Below are 12,909 nucleotides of genomic sequence, written 5' to 3' on the forward strand. Positions count from 1 at the left end.
TTAATACTCAAAGGATCATTTACATAAAAATATTTATTTCTTTTTAATTATCATATTTAACTTTAGCATGTACTTTGCAAAAACGTTATCTATAATTTAAGCATTCATTTAAATATAATTTTATTATTATTTTCATTTATTAAATTTATAATTATTTTTTTTATTGAAAAACGTTATTACATAAGCATATTTTTAATTCCACCAAAAACTTATTGAAAAACTTGGGGAGAGACTGACAACGTGATGCCACCACTCTGGTGGAATATACAAAATTTCACCAGGCTTGAGATGACACATAAATCCTTGAGCTTTTCTAAATTCTGGAAATTTATTGTAATCAGGATTTACTGGATCTGCTTGTGCTGTATTACATAGTAGCCTTGTGTCATATGTATACAAATATTTTCTATCATCTGGATGATAAAGTATCACTTGTTTGTATCCAAATACCTTTCAAATTCATTTTTATTATTATAAATTTTATACTGGCTTGAGTTTAATAAAAATTAATTGAACAATTACTTTTTTTTTAATTAAATACTCACTTGACACAATAAATTATCTCTTGGGTCATAATGCAGAGGTGACACGGTACCTTTTGGTCCAAACCATGCATTGATATCTATCGCACTGTCCTCTTTGCCATCGTCAGTAAAATTACAGTAGTCGGGTATTGTAAAATCATTCTTCAACTCTGGAATCTTTAATTTCATTTAAATTTAATTAATAAAACAAAATTCTAATTATTACGATATTTACTTGCTCGAATAGTTGATGCTGAGCTAAATAACCAACGGTATCATTTTCTTTTGCTACATGTCCTTTAATAAATTCCGCAAGAGTCAAAAGTTGCTGAGACCAATCATCTTCAGTATAACTTGAGCCTATTTCAATGGGTACCGTTCTCATTCCACCTATTTTAATTAAATAATTTTGATCTTTCCACAAAGTTAATGCTTTCCAATGTCCAATACAATCTATTGATAAAACAAAATTTAATTTATAATTATAAGCAAATAAATTTTTTTACCTTCCAAAACAGCGGGTACTTTAGATTTAAATATCTCGCGATAAAATGTTTCCATAGACGGAGTTTTATATCTTTTCAACCACTCGCACCCTTCTAATAATTCATATGATAAACTTTTATCATCAATCTCAAACTCCAATGACTTTTCTGATGTCAAAGATGAAATTTTATCTAAATAAACATGATGACATCAATAACTTGATAAATTTAATTTTATTATAAAAAGAATTAATTACTTGAACAATAGTTATTTATTTTCGAGGCGATATTTGTTAATAATTCGGGTTGTTGGTCAATAGGAGCTCCCAATAATAATCCTTTGTCTATTTGTTTAGCGATTTCTTTAATTACTTGATCTTCCAAAGTACTTTTATCTTTTAAATTGACTTCTAAAAGAATACACTGGAACATTAAATAAAATAAATAAATTAATTAAAAGAATCTATTAAATATTTAAATAATTAAAATTACCTTTAACAAACTACAAATCGTATAACAATGTCTATAATTAATAGGTACGTCTTTCCAGTGTCCGGTATTTAAATCTTCCCACGTTCTATCCAAACATGCATCCAATTCAATTAATTTATAATCTATTTGTTCGGGTATCCTTTAAAAATATAAATATTAAAACTAAAGCTCAATTAAATAAAGCTTTTAATTTAAATATATATTTACTTATTTAATTCTAATGACGATTTAATGTCATTTATTAAAACAATTAATCGGACTTTTATTTCTTTAGATATTTTATTACAATAATTTATCAATATATCCCATGGTATATTTTCACCAGTCAGTGGAGCTAGTTCATACATTATTGTAATTAAATCTGTAATTAAAAATATAAATAAAAAAGCGTTTAATTTTTTTATTCTAATTATTTTTTATTAAAATATAAAATAAATTAGTTGACAACATGTACGTGGGAATTTTGTTTACATATAAAAGGCCATTGTAAAATAACGTGATCAGCAAAAAAATATAAAATTTTTCCAGTCAATGACAAAGATTTAACTCGACAAAAACTCTCAACAAAAATAACAATTGTATTGTTTAAATAAAATAATTTAAGTATAAATGCAACCAGACACAAGGGCACACATGTACCGGGACCATTTGATAATATCAAGTCTGGTTTTTCATTAAATATTATTACAAATGCATTTAAAAATGCAATTAGTGTCGTTACAATACTTGATAAATATGATTGTCCAACTTGACGACTTCGGTAAATTTTAATAACTCTATAATCATTGTTACAGCTTTCAAATTCATTTATTTTTGATTCGCTCATTTTATCGGTATGTCCAAGAACATAAATTCGAGGTTTATATTTATTGACATCTAAATTATTTAATATTTTAAACATTTCTGTAGTATGTCCACCAGAACCTAGAACTATCATTGTCTTAGCACACTGGATATTATTTTTCATCACAGCTCCACGATTACATATTAGATAAATAAATCGGGCAATCAGTCCAATGATTAGTGGAATAATAATGTAATAAAAAATAATTATTATTAATGTCATTATTTAAATAATTTTACCTGTAAAAAAAAGTAATTGAATGGTTTACAATTTTAATGGTGATGGTGTCAATATTTACATTTTTCTAACCTTAAAATAATATTTAAAAAGTTTATATCCGTTGAGTAGAAGAACGGCAGTGTCTATCTATACGATTTACGCTACAGCCTGTAATTTTCCCCGTCACTTGATATATCCCTAGATTCTCCGGGGATTTTTAATTTTTTCTAATTAAAATAATTTTTTACGTTGAATTAAACTATTTTTGCAACAAATTTATGCACAGAGCATCACGGGCTGTAGCGTGAATCGTGCAGATAGACACTGCCTTTATTAATAATTAACTCTATTTATTTGTAGTTTTTAATTTTTCTGATATCTGCTACATTTACACTCATACTTTTTAAACGAAAAATATATTGATTATTATTTTTTTTTTTTCAGTTCGAAATTTAAAAATATGTGGAAAATCCGAATCCTCCAAAGTTGCCGCTTATTTTTTAAAGTTTTCTAAATCGATTGAATGAATTCGATAACCGGCTCTCGATATAAAGTTCCAAGAATTATTACCAGAGTGCATATGAGTTTGTATTATTAGTAATCAGGTTTAGTTGTTAGATGTTTATAATACATAAATGATTTTTATTTATATTGTTTATTTTTAAATTAACTTTAGTAAGAATTAGAAACAAAAGTCGAAATTTTATCGTTAAATTTAATGACAATAATAATAAAGAGACAAATATATTTTACTAGACATTTAAATTTAAAAAAACAAAATAAATAATTATTTTTAAAAATGTTGTAATAATGTAAACATATTATGGATTATCGTTCAAGTTGGGAATTTAATGTCGGATTATTATTAGCTATAAGTTCTAATTTATTTATTGGTAATTATAAAAAATAATAAAAAATTAAACAACTGAATTTTATTTGGAAACTTTTATTTTCAGGTGCAAGTTTTATAATTAAAAAAAAAGCATTGTTGAAATTGCAAAAATATGGAGTACGTGCTGGTGAAGGAGGTCATGGGTATCTACGTCAATTTACATGGTGGTCTGGTCTTTTAACAAGTAAGTATTTAAATATTTTTATCCATTTAAATTTTTAAATAAATAAATAATATATATATTTATTTTTTTAAGTGGGTATTGGCGAAGCTGCTAATTTTGTAGCTTATGCATTTGCACCAGCTTCTGTAGTAACATCTTTAGGAGCACTTAGCATAGTTGTAACAGCAATATTATCATCAAAGTATCTTAATGAAAAAATCAACTTGCTTGGAAAGGTAGTTTTTTTATTTTTAATCTTATGAAAAAATAATTATGTTATTAACAATAAATTTTTTGTATTACAGCTAGGATGCATTTTGTGTATGCTAGGTACGACAATAATTGTCATAAATGCGCCAAAAGATGAACAATTTGAAACATTTCAAGAATTAATTGAAAAATTATATAATAAAAATTTTATAATATATATTATTATTATTATAACAATAAATTTATATTTAATATTTTATTGTGTACCAGTAACTACAACTGGTCATAATAATATTATTATTTATATTTTTATTTGTTCATCTTTTGGTTCATTGACAGTCGTCAGCTGTAAAGGATTAGGACGAGCAATATTGGATTCGATTTATTATGAAGTTAATGAAATGGAAAATTGGATTACGTGGTTATTTTTACTATCAATAATTGTGTGTATTATGATACAAATGAATTATTTAAACAAAGCATTAGATTTGTTTAACACCGCTGTTGTCACTCCGATTTATTATGTCGGATTTACGAGCTTTGTAATAATTGCCACAAGTATTATCTTCGAAGAATGGAAGCATATGAACTTACAAAATATTGTTTGTAATTTTTGTGGATTTTTGGTTATCATTACTGCGATATTTTTACTAAATGCGTTCAAAGATTTAAATATAACTTATAGAGACATTAAACAATTATCGATTACAAATAATATTCGGCGTGATTATTCCAGTAATGGAAAAAATATTGATAATGATAATAATGTTTTCGAATTATTATTAAATACGTGTAATTATGCTAGCTCGTGTACCTGTTGTATTAAATGTACGAAAGAAAAAGAAAATGTTATTTAGATAACATTTTATTCTTTAACTCGAGAAAATTTTTTAAATTTTATTTTAAAATAGCAAATAAATTAGGGAATTGACTGATAGATTTTCCCGTTTATTTTTATTTTATAATTATTATGATAATAAGTACGGGTAAAAAAATTATGTAGATTTATTTTAGACAAATGTAACTAGTATTTGTCTATTTGGTTGTTTAGAGGTAAACAGTACCTCCATTTTAAATCTAAATCTATGTTTGTATGTTACACACTTGTGCAATCATGGAAAAAAAAAAAACATTTATATAATTTTTTTTTTTAAACATATCAATAATTTTCAACTTTAATATAACAGTAACAAAATGTACAAGTATTTAAATGTGCTAACAATAATTATTACTTGAAAATTGATATTTATATTCTGACTAGTCGATTTTAGTTTTTTTTTGTAATATAAATAATTGTGAATATAATAATATTAACATATTTATGTTTTGTGTTTGTAATTTTAAACAAATGGAGGAAAAAAATTAATTGTAAGCAAATTAAATTACAGAACAACATTGTATAATATTTATAAAAAATGATAGTCAAATTGTTTGTTTCAGTTTTAATTATCTTTTATTTTTTATAAATAAATTTATCAATGACAAATTATATGGTTGTTAATTATATTAAGCATTCGGAATTTCTCAAGCTCTATCTCTCGCTACATGGAAATGTTTGGTTAGAGCTAAAGCAAGAGTATTCCTGAATGCACCCATAAGCATATTTCAATAAAATTATTAAATTTTAATTTTTAAATTTCGCGCCAAGTTGGCACTACTACTGGCGTTCATTTTTTAAAGTACACTTATTTTTATTTGTAAAATTAGATATATAATTAAAGAGAAAGAAAAGGTTTTTAAAAAAAAAAAAAAAAATAATTCACAATAAATGGAATAAAAATTTATTATTAGAAAAACAAAGCGACTGAGGACAGATTTTTTTTATACGTACACTCGTAAATAAGTAGACATGTACAGCTTTATCAATGTTATATCTATTTAATGGTAATAAATACTAAAGAAGTAAAAAAAGAGAACAAAATATCAAAAAAATTTTTAATGTTTGCGCATGCGCATTGATAAAGCTGTACATGTCTACTTATTTACGAGTGTATGTATAAAAAAAATCTGTCCTCAGTCGCTTTGTTTTTCTAATAATAAACTTTTATTCCATTTATTGTGAATTATTTTCTTTTTTTTTTTAAAAACCTTTTCTTTCTCTTTAATTATATATCTAATTTTACAAATAAAAATAAGTGTACTTTAAAAAATGAACGTAAATTTATTTATGGAGAGAAAATTACTCACATAATTACAGGTAAGTAAAAAAAATACTACCCAGAAATAAATAAATCAAAATTTTAATATATATATATATATATGCAAAGAACTTTTTATTAAACACCCGCTGTAGTTTTAAATTTTCGCGCATGCGCAGCTTGGGTCGGTTTGATTTAAAATTTTGGCTCATATTCCATTTACTTTTTGTCATTTCGTCTAGTTGTCACTGTCGCTCATAGCTATTTTAGCTACCAGTAATTTTGGTAAAATTTAATCGGTAGCCTTGTGTGCAAGCCACTTTCGAATACATTTTTTTTCTAATTAATATAATTATTGACATAAATAAATTTTACTAAAATTATTAAATTTCAATTGTGAATTTTCGCGCCAAGTTGGCGCCACTGCGCGTCACCGTGTTTAACGTTCATTTCGCTAAAGTGGGGGCAGTCAATGAATTGCAAAATCGATTGCTTTGCACCAGCTGACGGTTCGATAGCGGCAGCCAGTATCATTGACAATGGCAGTAGTAGTTCAGATACTTTCTTAAGTTCAAATTGAATCACCATTGCAGTTAAATCGTGTAATTATTAATAAAATTTTTTGCTCATAGTTATTGTTTAATTAAATTGTGCAGTTTTTCTGAAATTTAAATAGTGGAAAATGTCTGTGGTGTCGTTAAGTGTTGAGTGTTCAGTGGTAGTGTAAAATGTTGCTGATGGCTGATGCTGATCAAAATCATCTGGCATCGTCTGGTAGGGAAATAGCAGTCAAGTGACGTTTTTTAGCTGAAATACACTTTGAGCAATTTAATTCAAATCTCCAAGTGTATTAGGACACCCTTCTGCATATTATTTCCCCGCCAAGGTTTGTTCAAACACTTATGTGGTTTTTTTTTAAATATTTTCTATCATATTCTGCTGCCATTTTATTTAAACGTACGAATTTGAATTTATCTAAAATATCTTGCTCGCTATCGCTGTATGGCGACGCTTGGCTAGAGCTAGAGTTACAGCAACTTCCGAATGTACCCATAAGTTTGGGTCGGTACAGTTTTGCCGAAAAACTAGATATAGGGAACTAGTAATAAACCTGGCGCTACAGTAGGGAGAACTAAAACTATTGGGAGCGGATGATAACCAAAGTACTCTGTAAAAAAATATCAGTAAAACAGAAATTGAGAATTTTAAATCAAATTAAAATAGAAAGATTGCGCTACTAGTTTTGAATATAGTGTAAATTCAAAATCTACAAACCGAATTACACGGGAGGCACGGTAAGCAATTTAAATATTCGTTGCAGTGTAATTATTAAATTTAGAGAACAATACTTAATCTCGTATGACCTTATTGTAATTCATTCCATTTTTTATAATTAAGATAAAAATACTTAAGGATCATATTCCGTATAGACAATCCAGATGGCTAGAAAAGTCTGACACGGGCAACACAGTAAGCAATTGGAATAACAATTGCAGAGTGATAATTGCGATTTATAGATAATCTGTGGTCTTATATGACCGTATAGCTATTGATTCTTTTTTATTAGTAGAAAACAGTACCTGAAGGAGTACGTTCTATTTAGACCGTAAGAAAGCTGATAAAATCACACACGGTCGGCACGGTAAGTCATTTAAATAATTAGTTTATTGTCAAAAATAGTTTTCATAAATTTTTGTTACTTTTTTAGTGAATTATTGTTGGTGTTTTTATTTATATTAACTATTAAACAATAACATAATTTTAAATTATCAAATTGACTCAGCAGACCATAAAAAACCTCACACGGTCGGCACGGCAAGCTATTTAAATAATTACTTTATTGTCGAAAAAAGTTTAAATAAATTTTTATTACTTCTTTAGTAAATTATTGTTGCGGCTTTGATTAATATAACTATTGAACAATAACATAATTTTTAATTATCAAATTGACTCAGCAGACCATAAAAAACCTCACACGGTCGGCACGGCAAGCTATTTAAATAATTACTTTATTGTCAAAAATAGTTTTCATAAATTTTTGTTACTTTTTGATTGAATTATTGTTGGTGTTTTTATTTATATTAACTACTAAACAATAACATAATTTTAAATTATCAAATTGACTCAGCAGACCATAAAAAACCTCACACGGTCGGCACGGTAAGTCATTTAAATAATTAGTTTATTGTCAAAAATAGTTTTCATAAATTTTTGTTACTTTTTTAGTGAATTATTGTTGGTGTTTTTATTTATATTAACTATTAAACAATAACATAATTTTAAATTATCAAATTGACTCAGCAGACCATAAAAAACCTCACACGGTCGGCACGGCAAGCTATTTAAATAATTACTTTATTGTCGAAAAAAGTTTAAATAAATTTTTATTACTTCTTTAATAAATTATTGTTGCGGCTTTGATTAATATAACTATTGAACAATAACATAATTTTTAATTATCAAATTGACTCAGCAGACCATAAAAAACCTCACACGGTCGGCACGGTAAGTCATTTAAATAATTACTTTATTGATAAAAATAGTTTTCATAAATTTTTGTTACTTTTTGAGTGAATTATTGTTGGTGTTTTTATTTATATTAACTACTAAACAATAACATAATTTTAAATTATCAAATTGACTCAGCAGACCATAAAAAACCTCACACGGTCGGCACGGCAAGCTATTTAAATAATTACTTTATTGTCGAAAAAAGTTTAAATAAATTTTTATTACTTCTTTAGTAAATTATTGTTGCGGCTTTGATTAATATAACTATTGAACAATAACATAATTTTTAATTATCAAATTGACTCAGCAGACCATAAAAAACCTCACACGGTCGGCACGGCAAGCTATTTAAATAATTACTTTATTGTCGAAAAAAGTTTAAATAAATTTTTATTACTTCTTTAATAAATTATTGTTGCGGCTTTGATTAATATAACTATTGAACAATAACATAATTTTTAATTATCAAATTGACTCAGCAGACCATAAAAAACCTCACACGGTCGGCACGGTAAGTCATTTAAATAATTACTTTATTGATAAAAATAGTTTTCATAAATTTTTGTTACTTTTTGAGTGAATTATTGTTGGTGTTTTTATTTATATTAACTACTAAACAATAACATAATTTTAAATTATCAAATTGACTCAGCAGACCATAAAAAACCTCACACGGTCGGCACGGTAAGTCATTTAAATAATTACTTTATTGATAAAAATAGTTTTCATAAATTTTTGTTACTTTTTGAGTGAATTATTGTTGGTGTTTTTATTTATATTAACTATTAAACAATAACATAATTTTAAATTATCAAATTGACTCAGCAGACCATAAAAAACCTCACACGGTCGGCACGGCAAGCTATTTAAATAATTACTTTATTGTCGAAAAAAGTTTAAATAAATTTTTATTACTTCTTTAATAAATTATTGTTGCGGCTTTGATTAATATAACTATTGAACAATAACATAATTTTTAATTATCAAATTGACTCAGCAGACCATAAAAAACCTCACACGGTCGGCACGGTAAGTCATTTAAATAATTACTTTATTGATAAAAATAGTTTTCATAAATTTTTGTTACTTTTTGAGTGAATTATTGTTGGTGTTTTTATTTATATTAACTACTAAACAATAACATAATTTTAAATTATCAAATTGACTCAGCAGACCATAAAAAACCTCACACGGTCGGCACGGTAAGTCATTTAAATAATTACTTTATTGATAAAAATAGTTTTCATAAATTTTTGTTACTTTTTGAGTGAATTATTGTTGGTGTTTTTATTTATATTAACTATTAAACAATAACATAATTTTAAATTATCAAATTGACTCAGCAGACCATAAAAAACCTCACACGGTCGGCACGGCAAGCTATTTAAATAATTACTTTATTGTCGAAAAAAGTTTAAATAAATTTTTATTACTTCTTTAGTAAATTATTGTTGCGGCTTTGATTAATATAACTATTGAACAATAACATAATTTTTAATTATCAAATTGACTCAGCAGACCATAAAAAACCTCACACGGTCGGCACGGCAAGCTATTTAAATAATTACTTTATTGTCAAAAATAGTTTTCATAAATTTTTGTTACTTTTTGATTGAATTATTGTTGGTGTTTTTATTTATATTAACTACTAAACAATAACATAATTTTAAATTATCAAATTGACTCAGCAGACCATAAAAAACCTCACACGGTCGGCACGGTAAGTCATTTAAATAATTAGTTTATTGTCAAAAATAGTTTTCATAAATTTTTGTTACTTTTTTAGTGAATTATTGTTGGTGTTTTTATTTATATTAACTATTAAACAATAACATAATTTTAAATTATCAAATTGACTCAGCAGACCATAAAAAACCTCACACGGTCGGCACGGCAAGCTATTTAAATAATTACTTTATTGTCGAAAAAAGTTTAAATAAATTTTTATTACTTCTTTAATAAATTATTGTTGCGGCTTTGATTAATATAACTATTGAACAATAACATAATTTTTAATTATCAAATTGACTCAGCAGACCATAAAAAACCTCACACGGTCGGCACGGTAAGTCATTTAAATAATTACTTTATTGATAAAAATAGTTTTCATAAATTTTTGTTACTTTTTGAGTGAATTATTGTTGGTGTTTTTATTTATATTAACTACTAAACAATAACATAATTTTAAATTATCAAATTGACTCAGCAGACCATAAAAAACCTCACACGGTCGGCACGGCAAGCTATTTAAATAATTACTTTATTGTCGAAAAAAGTTTAAATAAATTTTTATTACTTCTTTAGTAAATTATTGTTGCGGCTTTGATTAATATAACTATTGAACAATAACATAATTTTTAATTATCAAATTGACTCAGCAGACCATAAAAAACCTCACACGGTCGGCACGGCAAGCTATTTAAATAATTACTTTATTGTCGAAAAAAGTTTAAATAAATTTTTATTACTTCTTTAATAAATTATTGTTGCGGCTTTGATTAATATAACTATTGAACAATAACATAATTTTTAATTATCAAATTGACTCAGCAGACCATAAAAAACCTCACACGGTCGGCACGGTAAGTCATTTAAATAATTACTTTATTGATAAAAATAGTTTTCATAAATTTTTGTTACTTTTTGAGTGAATTATTGTTGGTGTTTTTATTTATATTAACTACTAAACAATAACATAATTTTAAATTATCAAATTGACTCAGCAGACCATAAAAAACCTCACACGGTCGGCACGGTAAGTCATTTAAATAATTACTTTATTGATAAAAATAGTTTTCATAAATTTTTGTTACTTTTTGAGTGAATTATTGTTGGTGTTTTTATTTATATTAACTATTAAACAATAACATAATTTTAAATTATCAAATTGACTCAGCAGACCATAAAAAACCTCACACGGTCGGCACGGCAAGCTATTTAAATAATTACTTTATTGTCGAAAAAAGTTTAAATAAATTTTTATTACTTCTTTAGTAAATTATTGTTGCGGCTTTGATTAATATAACTATTGAACAATAACATAATTTTAAATTATCAAATTGACTCAGCAGACCATAAAAAACCTCACACGGTCGGCACGGCAAGCTATTTAAATAATTACTTTATTGTCGAAAAAAGTTTAAATAAATTTTTATTACTTCTTTAATAAATTATTGTTGCGGCTTTGATTAATATAACTATTGAACAATAACATAATTTTTAATTATCAAATTGACTCAGCAGACCATAAAAAACCTCACACGGTCGGCACGGTAAGTCATTTAAATAATTACTTTATTGATAAAAATAGTTTTCATAAATTTTTGTTACTTTTTGAGTGAATTATTGTTGGTGTTTTTATTTATATTAACTACTAAACAATAACATAATTTTAAATTATCAAATTGACTCAGCAGACCATAAAAAACCTCACACGGTCGGCACGGTAAGTCATTTAAATAATTACTTTATTGATAAAAATAGTTTTCATAAATTTTTGTTACTTTTTGAGTGAATTATTGTTGGTGTTTTTATTTATATTAACTATTAAACAATAACATAATTTTAAATTATCAAATTGACTCAGCAGACCATAAAAAACCTCACACGGTCGGCACGGCAAGCTATTTAAATAATTACTTTATTGTCGAAAAAAGTTTAAATAAATTTTTATTACTTCTTTAGTAAATTATTGTTGCGGCTTTGATTAATATAACTATTGAACAATAACATAATTTTTAATTATCAAATTGACTCAGCAGACCATAAAAAACCTCACACGGTCGGCACGGCAAGCTATTTAAATAATTACTTTATTGTCAAAAATAGTTTTCATAAATTTTTGTTACTTTTTGAGTGAATTATTGTTGGTGTTTTTATTTATATTAACTACTAAACAATAACATAATTTTAAATTATCAAATTGACTCAGCAGACCATAAAAAACCTCACACGGTCGGCACGGTAAGTCATTTAAATAATTAGTTTATTGTCAAAAATAGTTTTCATAAATTTTTGTTACTTTTTTAGTGAATTATTGTTGGTGTTTTTATTTATATTAACTATTAAACAATAACATAATTTTAAATTATCAAATTGACTCAGCAGACCATAAAAAACCTCACACGGTCGGCACGGCAAGCTATTTAAATAATTACTTTATTGTCGAAAAAAGTTTAAATAAATTTTTATTACTTCTTTAATAAATTATTGTTGCGGCTTTGATTAATATAACTATTGAACAATAACATAATTTTTAATTATCAAATTGACTCAGCAGACCATAAAAAACCTCACACGGTCGGCACGGTAAGTCATTTAAATAATTACTTTATTGATAAAAATAGTTTTCATAAATTTTTGTTACTTTTTGAGTGAATTATTGTTGGTGTTTTTATTTATATTAACTATTAAACAATAACATAATTTTAA

General features: G+C 25.7%; 3 protein-coding genes across 4 annotated transcripts; 1 reads left to right on the forward strand and 2 right to left on the reverse strand.

Annotated features, from left to right (window-relative positions):
* Window positions 1-15: 15 nt before the first annotated feature.
* On the reverse strand, window positions 16-3,120 carry LOC103577029 (bifunctional peptidase and arginyl-hydroxylase JMJD5). Of its 2 annotated transcripts, none has more exons than XM_014444020.2 (8): window positions 2,655-3,120; window positions 1,709-1,862; window positions 1,502-1,640; window positions 1,267-1,432; window positions 1,031-1,201; window positions 760-977; window positions 546-701; window positions 16-450 (listed from the first exon to the last, which is right to left on the reverse strand). In XM_014444020.2, exons 2-8 carry the CDS (start codon window positions 1,846-1,848, stop codon window positions 193-195), a joined length of 1,248 nt encoding a protein of 415 aa, XP_014299506.1. In that variant the 5' UTR covers window positions 1,849-1,862; window positions 2,655-3,120; the 3' UTR covers window positions 16-192. The 2 variants fall into 2 exon arrangements, with proteins under 2 accessions (XP_014299506.1, XP_014299505.1); XM_014444019.2 differs by having other exon boundaries at window positions 2,585-3,120.
* Window positions 1,906-2,591, reverse strand: LOC106694039 (UDP-N-acetylglucosamine transferase subunit ALG14 homolog). Its single transcript, XM_014444021.1, has one exon. The coding sequence runs from the start codon at window positions 2,565-2,567 to the stop codon at window positions 1,938-1,940; it is 630 nt and encodes a 209-aa protein (XP_014299507.1). The 5' UTR covers window positions 2,568-2,591; the 3' UTR covers window positions 1,906-1,937.
* A 63-nt stretch (window positions 3,121-3,183) lies between the features above and the next one.
* LOC103577016 (magnesium transporter NIPA2) lies at window positions 3,184-5,182 on the forward strand. The gene is made up of 4 exons (XM_008557483.2): window positions 3,184-3,457; window positions 3,521-3,640; window positions 3,713-3,855; window positions 3,925-5,182. Exons 1-4 carry the CDS (start codon window positions 3,388-3,390, stop codon window positions 4,684-4,686), a joined length of 1,095 nt encoding a protein of 364 aa, XP_008555705.1. The 5' UTR covers window positions 3,184-3,387; the 3' UTR covers window positions 4,687-5,182.
* The last annotated feature ends 7,727 nt before the right edge of the window (window positions 5,183-12,909 follow it).

Source organism: Microplitis demolitor, chromosome 9 (assembly GCF_026212275.2).
Source record: "Microplitis demolitor isolate Queensland-Clemson2020A chromosome 9, iyMicDemo2.1a, whole genome shotgun sequence".
NCBI classification, from domain to species: Eukaryota; Metazoa; Arthropoda; class Insecta; order Hymenoptera; family Braconidae; genus Microplitis; species Microplitis demolitor.